The following is a 21867-nucleotide window of genomic DNA, read 5'->3' as shown; positions in this document are numbered from 1 at the left end:
GAGGGCCAAAGGCAGGAGGGTCAGAGCACCAACGGAAATAATGATACAGTGGATGAGAATCTGTTCAGTAAGATAGGGATCCGTGTGTCTACACTGATATCAACAAATAAATGAATAAATAAATGGGAGGAGAAAAATTGTCTCCTGCAGGAAAGTCCAAACAATAAACACAGAAGAAATGATTGAATCAGAAATGTTGCTATTTGGCGCCCTCGTTGTACTAATTACTTCAGGCAAGAAATTTCAGTGGATGGCAAAAGTAGTGGATGTGAGTGGGAAGGGGAATGAGATTTTCAAGAGTCTCAAAGTACCTCCCCACAGAAGACTTAACAAACTGTGAAGCAGAGGAAAGCAGCTCTACCTGGCAGACGCCATTTTAATCACATGAGCAAAATTAACTCCACCAGTGACGGGATCTATCCACATCTTATTCAGCCCAACAGGATGCAGAGGGAAGAGTCCAGCATCACTTCTGTGACATTCTGACCAAAAATGGGTGGCCTGGCTCTACTCATAAAGAAATGTACAAGTCAAATTGAGGGGTCTTCCAGGAAAAGAAGGGCCTATCACCCTCAAAATCATTAATCACCCCCAAAATCAAGGACTGGCTGGGGAACTAATCCAGGCTGAAGGAGACTGGAGAGATGAACAACCCCAGAGGCAGTGTGTCACCTGGGGCTGGATCCTTTTCCCACTGAGGACACATTGGGCCAATGGACCAAACTTGCACGGGGTCTCTGAGTGAAGGGAACTTTCTGAGGTATTCTTACGACTTTTCTGTAATTTTGAAATACTCTCGAGGTGAAAGGCAAACATGAACTTCAGGGAAATCTCAAACTCCCTCTAGAACCTTTAACCACTAGTTGCAAGCCGAGTCGCGGTGAGCACAGCACCCTGGGGCACTGACCGGGGGAGTCTGTGTCACTGACGGCACCGCACTGAGGACCTTCACCACCTGGGACACTCTCACACAGGTACCGGGGGAGCATGAGCCCTGGGGAAAGGCACGGAGCCTGCCCAGACCATGTTTCCCTGTGGAACTGGAGCCTTTAAACCCACGGGAGGAGACATGGAGACGTCAGATCCCTATGCCCTGCTCAGAGACCCAGCGCCCAGAGTCCCTACAGTGGGACCAGTACAACAGGAACCGTGGCTCTTTAATTCACTGTGCCACCCGGAAGTTCTCACCCACAGGACAATGTTCCACCCCATCCCACTCGCTAAAGCTCAGCCAGGATTGGGAAACCCAGAGCGTCTTCGGAAGATGCCCTTGAGGCTCCTGGTCTGTGTCCGAGTTCTGTGTCAGCAGCCCCACCTCTTACCCTGCCTGGAGGACAATCAAATCTTTGCTTATGAAAACTAATGAGAAAATAAACTATTGATCTTAAAAGCCAAACCAACAACCAGAAAAGTCCAAGTTCACTTACAAACATGAAAACGACAATTTCAGCTCCTGACTAAAGCAAACAAAAGAGCCAGCATGATCAAGCTCTGTTTATCCCAGGAACACTGCAATGGCTAGACACTAGAGTACCAATGTACATCATCTTACCAACAGATGATGGAAGAAAAACCACGAACGACTCAACAGACACAAAATAATACTTTGACAAAAATAAACATGAATGATTTTTAAAAAATCCTAGAACAAACAAAAACCCCACAACTCCTAGCAATCAGGATTAGAAAAGAGTTGTCTTAACCTCATATAGGCTAGGTATAAATACAAAAATATACCATAAATGTTGTAAATGTCATAACTGATGATAAAGCCTTAACAGAATTTCTTGAAAGTTAGTAACGAAACAACCACTGTTCTGTTACTGTTTCTGTTCAATACACTATGGGAGTATTGAATTATATTTACCCCCCATCAAGATTACAGAATAAATACATTAAAAGAAAAAAAACAGAGAAACAGGATTTCAAAAGAAGAGAAAAAACGGTCATGATTAACAGACAATAGGACTTCTTTGTAGAAAACTAGGGTAGAATTAATAAAATAAGAAGAGAATTCTCAAGAGTTTTCTGGCTACGACCCCATCCCATAAGGCCGAGATGCAGCTTAGTGCCAGTCATTAAAATAAAAAAAAAAATTTAAAAATCAATTGTGATCCTATATGCCAGTAGAATGTCAGAAAATGTAATTAAAATTATATACACATTAATTAAGCTTCATGGTGATCTTGCAAATAGTACTACTGACCCCATTTCACAGATGAGGAGATTAAGGCTCACAAAGAACTTAAGAAATATGCCCAGGATTGCAGAGCAGGGAAGGAGGGGGGCAAGGCAAAGCGCGCACAGTTCTGCTTGAGGCAAAGCCCACACTCCTTCCACAAGTTTTCGAGCCATGCTGATGGTCCCTGACTTTTCCTGTATTTTTTCAGAACAAAGTAAGGGTAGGAATAGATAGCCCAGTGCTTTTGCCAAGAAGAAAACAGCTGACAAAAGTAGATTTAAGCAAATAGAAAGGGTATACGTGTCATGTTTCTGAATAGAAGACCCACCATCCTAGGACATCAACAAGAGTAGCCAGACAAATCCTAAGCACGGCAAGGGCAGGGGGTGCGCGTGTGTGGTGGTGAGGGTCAGGAAGACCTTACCAGATAAGAAAAACACATTTTAAAGCCTCTATAATTCAAAAATGTGGCATTTGTGCATGAGTAACCAGACTAATAGAACAGAATAGAGAGTTCAGAAATAAACCCAAGTACCTATGGGAATCTAACATTATAAATCAGGAAGAGGGGAAAAAATGGGACTTTTTATTAAATGGCTTTGGGATAATCACATAACTATTTGCAAAATCACAAAAATGGATTCATACCTCAGTTCATATATGAGGTCGAATTCCAAATGGTTGGGGAGCTAAATGGCAAAAAAGACAGTGGTGGTAGAAATCAGGTGAATTCCTTCCTAACTGGAGGGTGAGGAAACCTTTCTGCCACTGACAACCTAAAAGCATGCAAGAAATGATAAATCTGACTTCTGTTTTTTTTTGTTTTTTGGCATGGCAGAAATTCAAATATATTGCTGGTGGGAATGCAACATGTTTCCACCTGTGGCAGAGGGATCTGTTAAAGTCTAGAGAATTTACATACTCATTGTTGGATCTAGTGATCCCACTCCTAGGAATCCATCCAAAAGATTCAAGATTCAAGGCCGAAGACAACTTTTCAGGCAGAATAATAACCCGACCTGGGAACTCCACACCCTAATTCCTAGGACCTGTGAGTACTCGTTACCTGACTTTGTAGATATGATTACTGTTAAGTGCTTTGAAATAGGGAGATTATTCTGGATTATCTGGGTGGGTCTGGCCTGTTCCGAGTCTCTGCCAGTGGCTCAGATAGGCAGGAGGGTAGTCACAGATAGGAGGAGGAGGAGTCGAAGCCCGAGAAGGACTGGACCCATCACTGGTGGCCCAGCGGGTGCAGAAAACATGGTCACGGGTGGCTGTGGATGCTGGGGATGGCGATGGGCAGCTGGGTTCTAGAACCATAAGGGGTGATTCTGACAACACATGAATGAACAAGGCCAGCGACACCCTGAATTTAGCCCAGGAAACCTGTGTTGGCCTAGTGACCTATAGAAGTGTGAGTTAGTGCACGAGTGCTGTTTGAGCCACATAGGGTTTGGTCCTTTAACACAGCAGGAAGACAAGGGGTGTGCACTGCAGGGGGAGCCCTGGCACGTGGGCATGGGGAGGACTGCGTCTGCAGGAAGGGACAAGGAAGATCTGCCTGCAGGATGTGCAGGGGTCCTCAGGACCCGCCTTCAGGCCAATGGAGTGAGAAGCAAGGAACACAAGTGTGTGTATTTGTTTATGTTGCCCATAACAAGGAAGGGTAAACCAAAATCTAACATGGGACTTTTGGGGGACAGAGGCCACAGGATAGAGGGGGAAAGAGGAACATGAAGGTCTCTTAATAGACTTTTTCCATGGTTTTGACTCTGAGCTCATGCGAATGAGTTACATGTTGGAAAATAAAGTAAATTTCAAATATTTTAACAACTTTTTAAAGTAAAATGATTTTTCAAGAAAGCAGTCATTAAAAAATGAAAGCAAAAGAACAAAACGAAACCCAACCCTGAAATGAACGGACCTAGTTTTGTATGAAGCTGCTGATGTAACCACACAGAGAAAATAACTTAGAGCTCCATATTTTGTCTGTACATCCATAGCGCGACACAGCCCAAGGACAAATACACCGCATTCGGCGGTCTTATTGTGAGGCACAGCGTTGAAATTATCACTGTGAAACTCTTTGTACGAGAGTAGGAGAGAGAACATAAGTAATGATGTCAATATTTCTAAAAACACCATTTTAGAAAAAAGGTATTTCAACCATGAATTCAAAGTTAGAGTAATCTTAAGTTTGACTGGAAATACCAGCATGAACTCATGATGCTTTTTTTCTCTGTCCCCTGGAAAGGACTCTGAGATCATACCCTGAGCCTAAGGCAGATGATTAATCGACTGAGCCCCCCAGGCATGTCTGATACAAAGGAATATTTAATTAATCATATCAGGTGTGATAAGGGCATTATAATTTTGAAAGTATCTGCATTTTAATGTGAAGTTTTTATTGAAGGAAATACAGACATACAGTCAAGTACACTGACCACAGGGTGTGCACTCAGATGTCCCCCACATCCTGACTGAGAAGCGACACTCCCAGCGTGCCAGGGCCTTCAGTCACCCTCTCCAAGATGGGACCCCAACACCAAACATTACTTTTTCTTGTTTTGGAACTTTATATAAATGGAATCAAACAGTGTCTCCTCGAAAACCTGAGTCTGGCTTTGCTTGCTCAACACCATGTCTGTGAAATTTTGTCCGCAGTGTTAGGCGCACATATAGACAGAGACGCAGCCTGAAAATTTCATGGTGGAATGATGTGCTGTCTGAGATGTGCTTTAAAACACTGAAGCCAAATCAAACCATCAGGCTGTACACCTTAAACTCAGTGACAGATATATGTCGACTATTTCTCAGTGAAGCTGAGGGGGATAATGTATAAATGTGTATATAGAAATAAAATTACGTCCATGTGTATCTACATTATGTATAAAGAAGTTAAACTACCTAACCAGGTGAGTTAGAATTGGTCTTCATGAGATAAAGTGATTTTTCTCCTGTATTTTCCTCTCTGTGTTTTCAAGTTCACTGTTCTCATTTTGGTTTTCATTCACCGGGGACCTCTGTCCTCAGCTCGGTGTGAGGTAGGGACGTGCTGTTGATTATTTCCTAAGGAAACGGGTTGTTCAGGCCCTTCTGTGGATGTGCCCCGACCAGCTGATTCTCACTTTCAGATTCCTGCATCTGTTTTCAGAAATTGTTGCTTAATGGAAGCTTTGTGGAAGCATGTGGACTTCGTTCCCTGAGTTACGGCCAGTTTCTGAGAATGAGTTGTCTTACAACAGAATATAAGCACAGCGACAAAAGTCCCTGAGATTTTACTGGAGGAGAGAACTGCTGTGACACTTTCTCTTTCCACAGTTTGTCTCCTCAGCTTTTTATCTCCTGCTCTTGTGGGAACTGGAACTGTGGCTCGTGTGGTGCCCCCAGTCCTGGGGAACCCCGCGTCCAGGACCCTGTGGGATTTGTGCCTGGGGCTCCCTGAGCCCAGTGCCTCCCACCCTTGCCCACCCTGGCACCAGTCCTCAAGCCTCTGCTGGTCCTTGACTGTGATGTGTGTTCCTTTCTCCCAAGAAGGAAATTCCTCCTTTCCGTGTACTGCCTGGAATAGTGCTTGGGAACAAACCTGCTCTCTACACGTTGCGGACACGTTCCCTCACGCGATAGACAAGTTGTACCAAAAAAAAAAAAAATCTTATTTGTACATTTGGCAGCTTATTGTTACACGGAATTCAAAAGAAATAAATCAGCTATGCTATCCAATTTGGGGACCTAGTTGGAACCGAAGCTCAAATGTAAAGTCCTCTTATCACTCCATCTTCGGTCCATGCAGACGTCAGCCTAACAACCTGTCCCTCTTACCTTTCTACATCCTGCCCCCAGCAGCCCATCGTCTCCAGTCTCTGACTCTCGTCCTCCAAGCCCCCGTCCTGGGAGGCACTGTGCCGCCGACTAGCCATTCTGTAGACGCATCAGTCCCCTGACTCCCACACGCAGGGCCATGAATGACCGTCTGGAAATCCTGCAGTCCCTCCCTCGAGAGCATACCTGACCCTCGACGATCCACCTGGAGATGGAGGTCTTCCCGTCGTAGCCCGGTCGGAACTGAAGCGTGGCTGAGCGGGGGCTGATGTTGGAAATGACCAGATTAGACGGGGCGCCAGGGAGCTCTAGAGACAAAGGAGAGAAAAGACATGGAGATGCAAGTTCTCCCAGCTCGGGAAACGCACCACACACGTCAGCCAGTAAATGGTTTCAAAATGCCTGGATTTGTTTTCAAAACCACGTGAGAAACACTGCTTCCCCGGGGACGTGACCACCACACGATCCTTATGCTCTGCGTGCCACACACTAGGCCCCACGCCTCGGAGGTGGGACGAGGACACATATTCATGTGGTCTCTGGATTAGCCGCCCTGAAGGTCAGGACTTACTCATCTCCGTGCGGGCAGGTAATTAACAGATACTCATTGAAGGAAGAAAGGATGAAAGGATGTGATGCTTCCAGGCTCTGAAAAGAACACAAGCAAACGTCCACCCTCCCCTTGGTGAGGACTGTGATGCCGGGCACGCACAGTGGGGCGGGCGGGAGACAGCAGGTGCCGCGTGGGGCTGCTGCGTGTGCGGGTCCTGAGCCCGAGGCCCCGGGTGTGGTTTCCAAGACAACCGCGTTCAGGTTTAAGTGCAGAGCTCTCCCCACTCTGCCTGAGCTCAGTTGCTCTGGCAACTAAGTGGGTGAGAGGGGGGTTTTGATGGGGCTCCCATCCTGGGAGGTTACCTGGGGCTGCAACCGACTCACTGAATAGAGACCTTCGGCCAGGCTGCCCCCCAACCCCAAAGAGCCTGCCCTACTCACAAGCGAGATGCCGCCAGTCTGATATGCGGGCTCCTGTCTTACCAGGCAACACAAGCTATTCCGGGGAAAGACTCTGGGATGGAAAGAAGGAGCGAGGGACACCGTGCAGGGGGCAGGGGCGGCATGCTGCGTGCACAGCGTCTGAGGGGCGCCTCCTGGTCCAGTCCCTGGTCCTGAGGGGCTGGAAACCCAGACTCGCACGGGGACGATCGAACTGTTTCAGTGATCTGTTGGGCACTGGCGCAAGGGGCCTTTTTGCATCTCATGTAATGAATCTGAAGCGGAAAATGTTGACATCGAAGGACAAATGACACTTGTCTTTGTATGTCTCTGCTCGCTGGGTTCTCTCCATGGTGCTCTAGACACGAACGGATGTGGACTTCCAGCACAGATGGTGGAACACAGTCCTCCAGAGAGATGGACGTCCTGGGGGACGCCTTCCCAGCAACGGGCGACCTGACCTCTCGGGGAAGTGGCAGCCTCTCCAGTGCTTCTATCCCCCGAGCTCATGAGGGTGTACTTGGCACAGAGGGGCTCACAGCAGAGGCAAATCCTCTGGTCTGCACCCCTCTGCCCCTGCACTGAGCTGCTTTAGAAGCCCCTGGGGTCCTGCTGTGGGGGAGGGCGCAACTGCTGCTCCCCGGCAGGCAGGGCAGGTGGCTAAGGGCCTCTAGAAAATGTCCTCTGAGCTTGCCCTGTGCAGGGGGGAGGAAGTATGGCACCTCCTCCTCAGCGCCCCCCAACAACTCAGAGGGCTGTCGGGCTCTCTCCAGACAGTCCCTGGGAGGAGGACACATGCTTTCCTGTGTGGGTTTCCTGCTTTACTGTATGTGTTTTACATGCTTTGCATCCTGTGCAAGAGAACAGTGGGCTTTGAACACAGGTCTGGAGGCGCAGGCCACTCTAGGAGGGAGTGCTGATTTCGGAGGGAGCTTCAGGGCCTCGTGTTCGAAGACTGACCCGCATGAGGCAAACTGACATCTTTTAAAGAGCAAGAGGCCCACAGCTCTAATTGCAGAACTGAACCGAGAGCCCCACAAGGCTTCCTCACATTCCCTTGTATTTGTGAATTCCCAGAAAAAACACTTTCATTTCGAACACAAACTTAAAATCTGAGAGAAAGGAGTTGAGTGCAGAGCTCTGAGGCTGAAATGAGTGTGCTGCACATTGAGGAAGGTAATCTGAATTTCCAAAAGGACAGGACAGCAGGGATCACTGGCGCCCACACCGCAGAGTGACCAACGGGCCCGTGGGGACTGTTGCCTCCATCTGGAAGACCTTCCCTTCTCTCCCAGCTCTTCCTACTCCCTTCTCTTACTGCAAACCAAATCGCCATGGTTTTGCTGAGTGAACAAAGCTTTATGCTGCCTATTCTTTGTTTTAATATCCATGCCTCCTCCTGCTCACTCAGGAGGAAGCCTGCATCTCCCTGTCTGTGGACCCTGACCTATGGTCTCCCTGGAGGACAGGATCCCGGGGCCAGCTCGCTCCCTGGGGCACGCCCCCTCCAATCTGCACCCCAACTGCAGATGCTGGAGGACAAGGCCCACGTTGGGTCACGATCCACTCGCCACCCCACTGCCCCCTCAGGAAGCAGACATCCCTCTTCCGAAGGACCCCAGGCCCGCGCACAGGGTTACCACCCACCCAGAACACCAGCAATCTCAGAGCACCATGCCCTTAAAGACATGGCCGCAGGGTTTTACTGACCTGGGGGCACTCCAGAAGAAATGGTGGATGAGGTGGCCAGGCCAGTCCCTGCGGCGGTGACAGCGGCCACATCGATGGTATAGGTGGTGAGTGACGACAGTCCTTTGATTTTGTACTCATGCGTCGTGTTACTGAGGGAGTGGGTGAGCCGGGAGCCGTTCCTACCGTACACCTCCCAGGAAACCTGGTAGCCTGGGGAGCGAGAACACAGGGTTAGCTGGGCTGTCCAGGCGCTGCTGTTGTCACTGAGGATCTGAACCGGCAGGAGAGCCCGGCAGGTGTGCTGAAGCCAGGAGGGAACCTGCTGCCCCGCCCACACGAGACTGCCAGCCAGGCCCTTCCTCCATCCACAGGGTCCCCATCCCCCTGCCACCAGCGGACAGCGGGAGCCCGGCCCCCAGTGCACGAGCTGGCTTGAGGGAAGATGAGTGATGGCTGCCAGCCTGCGGTGGCTGATTTCATCTCGTGTCAAAGTGTGGGCGCGTTTCATCAATATTTCTATTTTTACACGCTGATATTTTCATTACACACCACTCTAAATCAGGAACCTGCTCCTGGCTTGCCACTAATTCGTGGAAACATGGCCACTTTTTCCTCCTGAAATGATCGATGGACGCTCTCTGCCACGCAAAATGCTTTCCCTAAAAAGTCCCTCTCTGCCGGAGTGCCTGAGCTCTGCTGTGTCCCCACTCTCTGAACCTCCTGTTCCCCTGGTAAAATCTGATTCTCCCCTGGTCTCTGTTCAGTTCAGTGGGGCCTTGTGACCACAGTTTATCCAGCCCCAGATTCCACCGTGACTTTAGGCTCAGAGAAGAACGCCCCAGCGATATCCTGAAGCAGCCCCCACGGAGGGGAGTTTATGTGGTTGGAAGCCTGGCAGAGCATCTCCTCAAGTGGGAGACAGTGATGGAAGGCGCTTGTGGGTGCAGAGGCAAGGGGGTGCTGCTGAAAACGCTTGCTCCTCCTTCTTTCCAGTCAATAAACTCAGGGCGAAGCACCAAGAGGCATCTTAAAGCTCATTCTGATGAAAGCAATAAATATAGTTAGAAACTTGTGCTTGCAGGTAAACAAGAATTTAGAGAGCATCTCAGGACTTTAATATTTTGAAAAAAAATAACAAAAAGCACCCCCCCCCCAAAAAAAAACCCAAATGTTAGAAGCCGCTGCCTGTCTGCAGTCCCACAGCCTGGAGACTCGTGTGTGGACACCAGGCGCGCGGGCTGGGTGGTGCTGATGGGACATCCGGGACAGCAGCAGAGGGGCACCGGCCATGGCCCCTGCCCTGCATGTGCATCTCCCATTACCTTCTGGTCCCAACACAGGCCCCTGTGCTCCGCGCAGCCCACCTGGGCCATGGGCTCCGCCAGACCGCCCACGGCCCTGCTCCCTCCAGACCTCAGACTCTCCCTCTTCACACTCCCTGCGCCCCATGTCCAGCCTCTGCCCTCCTCAGTGCTCCAGACCAATCAGTTCTTTTCATTTTGTTAATTTGGGATTTTGGATCTAATGGTACAATCACCAATCAAGCCTTCTGGGCAATGAGTATCAGGACCTTCAAGCGCCCAGTGTTCCCAATGTTCCTGGCGTTCCAAGCACGTCCCCTACATTAGTTCATTCGGTCCTCACAGCAGGACCTCCATGTCATCATCTCCATTTGCTACAGAGAACACGAAGGTGCAGAAGGGTTCACGAGCTTACTGGAGACTGGCAGGGGTTTCTAGGGTTGGCCCGAGCTCCTGGCTTCCCCACAGAGCCTCCGTCTGTGCACGGGCTTCCCTCTGAAGCGCAGATGTGCTTGAGTGTGACTGACCACCCCCCTGACCTCGGTGGGTCACTCCCGATACATCACTGAACGATCTGATCCTCGGAATCTTTCCTGAACGTCCAGGAAGAGAGGGCTTTATGTTCCAAGCTTGTCTGCCAGGTAGTTAACTTGTTTAGAAGCTGTTCTTGATCAACATTTATGAAAACACAGCATGCGGCTCGTCATGGCAACCTGGACTTCAAGCCCGGAGCTTCCAGCATCCTCGGGAGAGCAGCGCTGCTGGGGTCTGTGACGTCAGGCTTGGGGGTAGGGTGGCATCATGGATGCAGATGAGACCAAACGACACAAGAAAAGCCCCCCCCCCCATGCTGGCAAGAGAGCATGGCCCGGACAGCTTGCTGCACACAATGGACAGAGCGGGATGCACGGGGGTGGAGGGGTGCTCGGGTTCCCACACCGCTCCTCAGCAGAGGGGTGGTACATGGCAGCTCGGGAATGGCCAGAGAAGGTGGAGGGGCTGCCCCAACCGGCGCCCGGTGCCTTTGGCAGGCAGGTGTCCTACCTGCTCTGAATGCTGCCTAACCGAGACTAACGACCGCAGGAGCTTCAGAAATAATTTTCTGTTGATCTGAAGTAAATTCTCTACAGGAGAGCAGTACATCCAATCACAAGCTGTCTGTCTGCATCCTGGCCCTCATAAATCAGAGTTTACGCAGGGAGAGTGGAAGATGCTGGAATTCACAATAAGTGCGATGGGCAATTTGCTCGGCCCTCCGGCCACCCCTGCTTGGGGCTGCCCTCTCTTTTGGGCCTGAGGCTGTGCATTGTGGCTGATAAGGAAAGGTTTCTCCCAGTGTCTGGACCAACCAGGGGTCCCATGTGGAGGACCACGCCCGGCCCCTGTCGTCCGCCCCGCAGTGGCTCCAACAGCGGCTGCATCAACAGGGAGGCTCTGGCAGCCCAGTGCATGGTGTTCCGAGGCTGGCTTTGCCCACAGACCGGGCTTTTCTTCCACTCATGGGGGAGATACTCGGTCTGGAGGCTGGGATAGACTGTGGTGCTGCTGGCATGCCCTGCCCGGAGCCCCGTCCGTGGGGAGTGCAGACCTGTGTGCGGGGCAGAGCGCAGGACCGGCCGAGGGCAGGGGTCACCGGGCAGGTGGCTGGATGGACAAGCAGTGAGGGGCAGGAAGAACGCCATTGGGTTCAGCTCCCATAGGCTTCTTCCTCTGCAGTTTTCCCCAGAGCTCCTGGGAACAGAACTCCTAGGCACAGTTCATAAGGGAAAGGAGACAGCACAAGCAGACAGAGTGAGACGGGGCACGTGTGGCCACTAGGAGGGAGGAGGACCCCAGTGGGTGGCCATCGGAAGGCCAAGCTCCACGTAGACTATAGGCTCTGCTTGTAACGACACGGATTTGTTTAAATAAAATACGAAATGAGTTCATTAAGCCCTATTAGCTGGCGAGAACGGAGGATCATAAATTGCTATATTGGCAACCAGCGCTCGGCCGGGAAGTGCCGGCCCTGCTCGGGGGTGGCATGTGCCCGTGGCTTCCCTGAAGCTTTACACCAGGACTGAGGTGTGCTCTGTGTTCACAAAGGCCCACACGCGTGTGGAAGGAAGTCAGTGTGGACGTGCCGACGTCCACCCGGGAGCCCTCACCAGGTGGCTGCGGCTCAGCTGTGATGAAGCCCACGGCGACGCTCCGGCTCTGAGACGGATGGTGAGTGTGAGCCTCATTCCAGCCACAGGACCCCCAGTCCCTGAGGGGTCTGCTGGAGACTCTCTGCTTCCAAGGGCAGCCTCCCTCTGCGCGCTTCTGGTGTTTTGCTCTTTTGTTTTCCCTAGCACTGCCCGGCCTGCTTTGTTCTCCCTCCGGATGGCTTAAAGCAAAGTCAGACTACAAGGGCTCCCTTCTCTGCCCATGCCCCACTACGTCCGGCTTCTGGGCTGTGGCGGGGGCCTCTGTGACGGGCACATGCACACTGGCCATCCTGGGCTGGAGGCAGAACGCACATCCTGGCTCCTGTGGTCCAGTTCCTGTAGTTGCTTCTCCCCTGCCCCGGAGTTCTGTTGTTGCTGGCTGTAGGTATGTCACAGCATCAGCTCTGGGGCCAGACCAGACCCATACACGTACTCTGCTGAAAAGCTGGGGGACGGGCAGCTTCAGAGCAGAGGTGCCCTCTGGGGTCTGTGGGGGGGCTCTGGATGAGCACAGGTGACTTATGTCATGTTCTGTGGATAAGAAGCAGGAGGGGTTGGCACCAAGAGGTTTCCTGACTAATGGGAGAGAAAAGAGGCATTTAGGAGAGGAACACAGTCCCTAGAAACCGCCCAGAGCCCTAGAAACAGCGCAGGGACACCGTGATGCTGGGCACCTCCCGCATCACTGGGGGTGTGGGGGGGAGACATTCCCCCAGGGAATATCCCAAGGGGATGACAGAGAGCTTGAGCTTGAGCTGTTCTCAAGGTTAGCGTCAGGGTATGCTCTGTACCCATCTGGGCACACATCCTGTCTTTGAGAAGCTGAGTTTCTGGTGGTTTCTGTGATACAGAAACAGAAACAGCATGAAGACCGATGTGGGAAATGAAGGAAATTAAGGTGGTGGGGTCCACTCTGACCCCACATTCAAGAAGGTGGGCAGAGCCTGACCCCAACATCAGGAAGACGCATCCTAGCTGCTTGAAGAAGGAAATACAGATGTTTTTCTCTTTCAGTTCATTTCAAACAGCTGTTAAGTTGTTAGCATAGGAATCAGTTGTTTGCACCAAGTGACCTCAGAAACAGCTGTCTGGGGCTGCTTTTGGCCCTAGGTGCTTTGAGAGACTTGGTGAGAGGCTGTGACCCCAGGAAGTTGGGAGACTTTCTCTGGTCTGGGGTTAGGAGCACGTTTCGAATCCTACCACCAGTGTACTAGCATCCCTGTGCTGGCCCGGTCCTCTGCTGGCCCTGCGACATGGGGACAGCACAACCCACGGTCTCAGATGCGGTTTGTAGGAGGGGCTTTGTGTGGCTGTTTGAACAGGATCCTGTGAGGCTAAGGTGTTGGCATGTGGGAGTGCCCATGGCTGCCACTGTTGCTGTCATGACATAGTGTGGCGGTGGGGAGTGGGGTGGTGTGGGGGGGCCCTAAGCTCTGAGGCTGGGCCCGGGGTACACACGTCACTGCTGGTCTCTTCAGTGCACCTACTAGTGTGTGTGGGCTTCCACAGACTTCCGTGGGTGGCTGGGTGAGGGACAAGGAACGTAGCCCAGGGTCCTAGCAGACTCACAAGGGATGAATGAGCCTCATTCAGGAGCTAGGTCCCCTTGAAGCCTCAGGGTCCAGGCTTAGAGAGTGGAGGTAAAAGCCCTGGATGTGACAGGTGGTGCTGTGGGCAGAGTCCCAGAGGGATTCAGACCTTGTGGGACACAGACCTCTTGTCCCAGACCCAGTGGCAGAGCTGTGGGAACATGAGCTGCTGGCTTGACATTTCAAGAAACACGAAATGGACAGGGGTGCTGGTGGCTGTGACCCTGGTGTCTTGTCCCTGTAGTCCCATGAAGAAATGGACGCTCTGGGAGGTAAGGCGAGGCTTACCTGAGGCTGAAGCCACCTAGAATTTTTTTTTTTCAAGCCAAGATTTAAATTCATGTTAAAGCTCTTCTGTTTAAAAAAGTCATCAGAGCCCCACAAGACACAGCCTGCAGCCCAAGAGGAGTTTTCCCGGACACCCGGCAAGTTGGCTGTCCTCACCTCGGGTCCCAGGGCGCTGGGCAGAGGACAAGGGGCGCCAGAGCCAGGACACCTGGCTCTGCTATGGGGCCCTGGTTCAGGTGGGGAGGGACTGGCCACTGCCCGATCAGCAGTGTCTCAGCGAAGCGTCCTGCACGCTGTTGGTGTCCGAGGCACGTGTGCCTCAGGCAGGCTGGAGGCAGACCCTCCAGGCTTCGGCCTCCTCTGTCAGTAGGTCATGATATGGGCATGAACTTTACCGTATCGCTAAGAGAACTGTGGGGGGCGGTGTGTGTAGGGGGATGTGCCAGGAAATGCCAAACTTGAAAGGTTTGTTAAGATAAGACTCGGCGGCCGTAGGCTGTCTAGGGCCATGCCCCACTGCAGGTAGGCTCCCGGAAGCATGCTGCCTGGTGTGCTGACTGAGCCCTGAGCCGACAGTCAGGTGGATGGGGTCGCTTTTTGGAGAGGCCACTGGTACCTGTGCCCCAGCCAGGTGGGCTGTGTATAGCCAGCTGGGCTGTGTACAGCGATGCCTGTCTCCCTTGTTGGGACAAGCTTCTTTTTCCTTCTTCTGAGATGGGGATACTAACCTGTGATGACACCGTTTCTCTCCAGGGGCTCCTGCCAGCTGACCTTGAGGGATGTGTCCAGGATCTCCGTGAAACTCAGATGTCCCACAGCTCCTGGTTCTAGCAATCAAAAATAAAGTCACCTGTTAACACCAGAGCCCCCTTCTCATTGGGTCAAATGTGTGTGGAAAGTTCTAACCAGGGAAGGGAAGTGGGAGCCCACGCTGGGGCCCACAGGCCGGACTTGAAGGAAATGCCAGTAAAAACCAAGAAGAGGGGAGGGAATTCAAGGTGTAGAAGGCATCCTGGACACATAAATTGTTTCATCAGCCGCATCCCAGCCATGCTGAGAACCAGACAGGCAGCAGGAGGTTCGTACACACCCCATTCTACTTCTCCTTGATCTAGTCTAATGAGAACAAGCAGGCTGGCTGGGCTCTGAGAAGCGGCAGCTGGCACCCAGTATCCCTGGACATGCCTTGCAGCGAGCATCTGGCTGGCATGGGGTCTCTGCTCTGTGCAGCCAGGGCCGCCCACTACTGGAAGCAGGGTGATGCCCCCAGACCCAATCCAGAGCTCCAGGCTCCCTGCCCCCACCCCCTTCCCCTGAGGGGCCCCACAGGGCCGGGCACTGTGCAAAAGTTCCAGCAACATGCGTTCCTTTGCCAGGAATTTCTTTGAGCTTAGCTGTTCATGGCGTGGGGGGCAGAGGCTCCACGTCATCCATTAAAACGAGGAGTTGCTGGGTTGGAGGCTTGTCCCCGGACAGGTAGCTGCTACTCTTAGTTCCTAGCTGTCTTACCACCCCAACACCATGTCATTTTTCAGAGGAACTGTCTGCCGCTTTGAAAAGCACCCAGAGAAAAAGTCCAAGAGGCCCAGTGTGAAGTGAGCAGTCCAAGGTCATGGATGTTCATTGCCAGGGGCCCTGACCAGCCTCCTGCCCGGACCCCTCGCCCTCTTTGCAGCTGTAGCATGCAAGGAAGGCCAGGCCTGGTCAGTGAGGACCTGGAGCCCCTGCGTGCGGCCCTCTCATAGGGCGGCTTCCTTCCCAGCTCTGTTGGGGTGGGTGTGGGGGGGCAGAGAGAGAAGGAAGCGCTTTACGGGAGGCTGGAGTCTGGGAGGGAACGGTGATGGGGCGAGGGAAGGGGTCAGAGATGGGCTCCACTGCTGAGGGGCCTGGGCGTGGGTCGGTCGGTTGGTTGTCTCCTGCAGCTGGTGGGGCCACTGGCTCAGGTTCACTCTCCCCCCCTAGGCCTCCCCCTTCCTGTGCCCAACTCTGGAGGCCACACTTGACTGAGTCAGGGAGGAAGGAGGGGAGGCTTGATGGGCAGAACCAGAGACAAAGCAGGAACAGAGGAGAATGGAGAGGAGCCAAGGGACCCACTAGCTCAGCACAGACGGAAGAGGCACACGCCCCGGCCCTGGCCCCTCCAGAGCTGCCCCGCCACATGCCTCCCCTGCTCTGCCCTGAACCTGCTACACAGAGATCTTTTTAACCAGACCACGATGCAGTAGTTCAAGCTTCAAATCGGACGGCATGTAGACAAGGGTGCTGGTTGTCCTGCCCGAGAGTGGAGTTGGGGCATCCCCCATTCTGGCTGCTGTGGGGCTGGCTCACACAGATAGTGGGTTCAGTACCATCTTCTCACCTGGCACCTGGACAAAGCCTCCTAATACATCTAATTTAAAAAAAAGAAAAAAGATGGAAACAGCCTCAGCAAACACACTCATCTGGGTGAAACTTCCGGAAGACGTTTTATGGCGAAGCTCCAACCCCGATAAAGGCCACTCTTGGGGCGGGGGAGACATAGAACTGCTGGCAAATCCCACTCATCTTTCTCCAGGTCTGAGTTTCCAGAAAGACATTCTGACAGATTTTTGAACGGACTTGTTCTTTTTTCGATCGATAGAGCGGCAAAGAAAGCTTTTTGCTCCTTTTATATTGTCAGTGTTTCTGCTTCTTGGATTCCTGCCCAAATCTGCTGTCCCCTAGCTCTGCTGGAACCAGCTGGCAATGTCTAGCCTTAAAATTTATATTCTGTTTCCCCTGTACTGTGTTGCCCGCCTCCCCCACCACCCACTTGCCCCCCTACCCCGGGCTCTGATCGCGTCGGAGCTTCAGAAAAGGAGGCCCCCGGGATGCAGAGCCAAGGGAGGCGCCCTCAGCTGGAGAGCACATGGGGCCAGGCCAAGCCAGCCTCGACTCCCAACCTTGCCATGACACAGTCCATGCTCTGAACAGCATCAGGCCCCCCAGCTACCGAAAACTGGTGACTCTGTTAGAAAAATTCTAAAGAGGGGACATCGGTTCTAGTTCTCTCAATTCCCAAGAAAGAAATGTCCAATTGCTCTTTTTGCCTACTAATGGTGGGCAAAAATTCCCTTAAGGCTCCGCTTCCTGGCCACCGAGCTGAATGGGGTATGTCCCCACGGTGTCCGTCTGCTTGCTTAGCTAGCAACAACTGGGTTTCCGTCTTTGAGTAAAGAATTCAGCCAGGACTTTTCTCTCTTTTCTTTGGAAGGAGTTACCTTCTTCTGCCACTTTGTCTTTTCAATCAACGTCCTCTGGAAAGTGAAGTCTGATACGACGCAGTTGGACATGGCTGTGGCTTGAGCAGAGGTGTCACCCGAGCCTCTGCTTTGGTAAGTGAACTAGATGAAAACGTCCACGTAATGCAGAGGTGTAAGGGGGAGCTCCCAACATTTGCCCCCAGCACTGCCCTCCGCACCCCATCTACACACGGAAGGGAGTTGGGCTGAGTCTTCCTACAGATGAGTGCAGAAAGTACCCTATGTCCACGCCAGGCTCCTTCTTCCTCCGAGACCCCATGCGGGCCCCCTGCATCCCCCCCTGCAACCTCAGTCCCACACGACTGGGCTCATATCCCCTTGTCACACACCTTGGCCCACCAGATCCCTACAGTGACTTCATCTGCTCAGGGGGCTTTACCTGCTGGGGACCTTAGAGCTCAGACACCCTGAGGTGGAATGGATTTCAGATATTTCCATCTGGAGTTAGAGCATATACTCAGTTGCCTTCCTAACCCTTTCCTGGAAAGTAAGATCACAGTTGGGAATTGCCAGGACTCCCAAACCCACTCAGACACAGGGGCCCAGACACCCCGCAGTCGCCACACACCAGGCATGCCCCAAGTTGGTGCAACGTCTTCATCCACCCAAGACCCGTTTCCTACTTGGTGGCCTCATTGCCCCCATAGTCACATAAACCAAAGCACATTGAGTCATCCTGGATAATCCCTTCTACCCCCTATCAGAGAGCCCCCAAAGTCCCCATGACGTGTGCTCAGGATCCACCCCCCTTGCCGCTGTCTCCACAGCATAGGTGTGGGCTCTCTTCATATCATGCCTTCTTCCCGGCTTCCTTCACCTTGAGCTCCACAGCCTCTGCACAAAACCCGCAGAAAGAACTTCTGAAACACAGATTGAGTCAAAGCACACCGCTCATGGAGAACCTTCTGTGGGTCTGTCAAAGTGCCTGAACATAGCAGTTGAGACTCTTCTGACTCTGGTTTTCTGGGGCTTGTCCCCTCCCCGACCCCCACATGCTGCACCATGGCCACGCCAAACACCTCGCTCAAGTTCTCTCAACCTCTCATTCTCTCCTTGCTGCTACAGATGTGGTTTCTCCCACCTGCAATGCCCTCAGCTCTTCTCGGCTCATCTGTTAAGACCAGCTCAGCTGCCACCTTGTCTACAAGACTTACCTGATGCTCCTCAACCAGCTGCTCTTCACTGGGCGGCGGCAGCCATGTCTCTTGTCTCTTGTCTCAGCCATGTCTCTTGTCTCAGTGGCACTGGCCTCAGCCATGTCCCTCACGTCTGACTAGGTGAGAATCTCTAAATCTCCACTCACTTATCTTTGCAACCCTTTCAACACCCAGCTGGCTGCCTCGTACATGATCACAGACAACCTGCATATAAGTGTGCATGCTCGTTTCTGTGTTGGGAAGACAAATGAATGGACCGATCAAATGACATTTAGCTATAATACAATCACAGTAGGTATAAGACTTGATGAGACAGGCATACTTTTTTTTTTTTTTAATGGAAAAGCTGAACTTGATCAGCCTCCTTTAATCCTAAACTCTGGTTGGGGGCAGTGTATACAAATTTATAATGCAAAAACAGATCTCACAGCAGAATACACATTATTCTTCTCAAGCGCTCATGAAACATTCACCAAGACTGAGCATGTGCTGGGCCATAAAGAAAACTTCCAGAAACTTAAAGGAATTGAAGTTTTACAGTGTGCTGTCTGACCATTATGGAATCAGGCAAGAAATCCACAGCAGAAAGACAATAGGAAAATCCCACACCCATGGGAACTAAATGGCACGCTTCTAAATAAGGCATGGGCCAAACAAGAAGTCTCAGAGGGAATAAAAGCACATAGAACTGAGTGAAAATGAAACACAATATATCAAAATATGTGGGGTGCAGCTACAGCAGTGTGGAGAGGAAAATTTATGGCATTAACTCTTTATAAAAGAAATGAGGACAGGCGTCAAATCAATAGTTTAAGTACCTACCTCAAGAAATGAAAAAAGGAAGACCAAAAAATAAACCCAAAGCAAGCAGAAGGAAGGAAATATTAACAGAAAAAATCAATGAAACTGAAGACTGGAAAACAGTGGAGAAAATTCAATGAAATAAGAAGCTGGTTCCTCAAAAAAAAAAAAAAAAAAAAAACCAAAAACAATAAAATTGACAAATCTCTAGGAAGAATGACAGAAATAGAAAAAGAGATTAGCAATATCAGGGATGAAACAAGGAAGATGAGGACATATTCTGCAGCCACGGGAGGATATGAAGGGAATCCTGCCAGCAGCGTTACACGCACAGACACGACAACTTAGAGGATCGGTTCCTCAAAAAATCACAAACTGCCAATGCTCAGCCAAGAGGAAGCAGACAATGAATAGTACAATAACCACTGGAGACACTGAATTTATAATTAAAACGCTCCCCCAAAAGAAATAGCCAGGCCCAGAGGCTTTCATTGGAAAATGCCACTAATATCTTAAAGACAGATTGACACTAATTTTACACAATGTCTTCTAGAAAGCCAAACAGGGGCTGGAGCACCTGGGTGGCTTTGTTGATTAAGCATCTGACTCTTGGTTTCAGCTCAGGTAGTGATGTCAGGGTTGTGAGACTGAGCCCTGCGTTGAGCTCTCTCTGTGCCCAGCGGGGAGTCTGCTTGGGATTCTCCCTCTCCCTCTGCCCCTCTTTCTACTTATGCACTCTCTCAACTAAATAAATAAATCTTTCAGAAAGAAAGGTAGGTAGGAGAAGGGGAACACTTCCAAACCTACTTTAGGAGGCCAGCGCTACCCTGACACTACCCCGGACAGACAGAAAGTCCAGGAAAATAAAACTGCAGATCAGTATCTCCCATGAAACCCAAATGCAAAACATCACCCACAAAGTATTAGCAAACTAAAGCCAACGACATGAGCAATAATTACACACTAGGACCGAGTGGGATTTCCTCCGAGTGTGCAAGGCCACTTCAACGTTTGCAAATCAATATGTACCACTGTACCGACAACTTGCTGAAAAGAAAAATCACAAGACTGTGTCCCTTGATGCAGTGGCAGCAGCTGACAAAACTGAATGCTCGTTAAGGAGGTCAGAGTCCAGGGCTGGGGTGAGAGTGGCTGCTGGGGTTCATCGGGGGTGCAAGAGGTTAGGGGTCTAAGAACTAGCTTCTCAGAGAAGGAAGTGAGTTCACCAGGAGCTCGGTGGGGCAGGGTGAGCACGGAGTTGCCACTTTCGGATGAGGGAGATCTGGGCATATTTGTGGGCTGACAACTAGTCAGTCTTCATCCTCTGATAGAGAGGAGCTGGGGTGAAAACAGAGGGACCCTGAGATGGGAGCAGATGGGGAGGAAGCTATCTCAGATAGCCTTGACCTCTGTAAATGCTGCCTCTGTGAGTACAGTGAAGCTGAGGCCTCAGGGAGCAGGGCAAGGCTGGGCCATGATGCCAGCCACACCCAGAGCCCCATGGTCGGGACAGGAAGAAGCTGGAGGACAGACGAGTGGCAGCCCCCAGTGACTTTTTCTTAAACATATATTAGTTACAATATAAAGAGATAAAGAGAGTACGTACCTACTGTAGAAGCAAGAATATATGGCAAAATCCAAACAAGAACGTAGAAACATGCATGATCACACCACGTAGAGCTAACAACTATGTGTCATGCAAGTGTGTTTTTATAAAATTTGGATCTCCTATAGTTTTGCATATTATTTTTTTTCACCTAACAGTAGATTATGACCATTTCTTCAAAAAACTTTTTAATAACGACAAAATATTTAGTATACTGTCATTCCATAATTTTTAAAATTACACCCCTCTGGAACACTTGCATATTTTTCTTTCTTTTTTTTCCCCAATTACAAATAACTGCAATGAGCCTTCCCATATTCAAGTCTTGGCACACATCTATGGTCATTTTCTCAGAGAGATTCACTAGATGATGTTTTCCACAGGTATCAGCTGGCCCGAGGACAGAGAAGGAGCCCAGTGAAGGTGCTCAGAGGGGCTGCTGGGTTGAGATGCCCCAGGGAAGGTCAGGCAAGGTGTAGCTGGGAGGCCTGACAGTTGCATTCGAGAAGGTAAGGGGATCTGGCAAGATTGTGGAGGAGTAGGAGGCCTTAGTTTTGTCTGGTCCCAGGAATCCAGCTAGAAAGCTATCAAATCACTCTGAACACCTGTGAACACAAGCAGAGATGGAAGAAAGAACAGTTGCAGTTCTACAAATAGAAGAGCGACTCTGTAAGGTAGGAGGTGCGGAGAAGTGAATCCAAGGTGATAGATCAGAAGACAAGCCATGGCGGGAGAGAGCTTCCATCAACTGGCACCGGAAAGTGATAGAGCAGGAGAGCACAAAATCAGAACTTTTAGAAGTTTGCTCTGATGAGAGACGGCCCTGCCTGAAAGGCACTCAGGCAGCACAGTGGGGCAGAATTCTAGGTAGGACAGTGTAGTCTCAGGATCCCTGGGATCACAGGAACGCTGGGGTGCCTGACTGTGGCAGAGCTCCCAGGCATCAGAGCGGGGAAGCCACCT

General features: G+C 51.1%; 1 protein-coding gene across 1 annotated transcript in view; it reads right to left on the bottom strand.

Moving 5' to 3' along the window:
* SDK1 (sidekick cell adhesion molecule 1) overlaps window positions 1-21867 on the bottom strand; it is a 510153-nt gene that overhangs the window by 121296 nt on the left and 366990 nt on the right. Inside the window, exons 19-21 of the mRNA XM_059414328.1 lie at window positions 14788-14886; window positions 8711-8902; window positions 6194-6315 (exon numbers count right to left, since the gene is read on the bottom strand). Of these exons, the coding sequence (XP_059270311.1) occupies window positions 6194-6315; window positions 8711-8902; window positions 14788-14886 (413 nt within the window). The remainder of the gene's footprint in view (window positions 1-6193; window positions 6316-8710; window positions 8903-14787; window positions 14887-21867) is intronic.

This window comes from Mustela nigripes, chromosome 11, assembly GCF_022355385.1.
Source record: "Mustela nigripes isolate SB6536 chromosome 11, MUSNIG.SB6536, whole genome shotgun sequence".
NCBI lineage: Eukaryota > Metazoa > Chordata > Mammalia > Carnivora > Mustelidae > Mustela > Mustela nigripes.
This window is presented reverse-complemented; position numbering and strand designations above follow the sequence as displayed.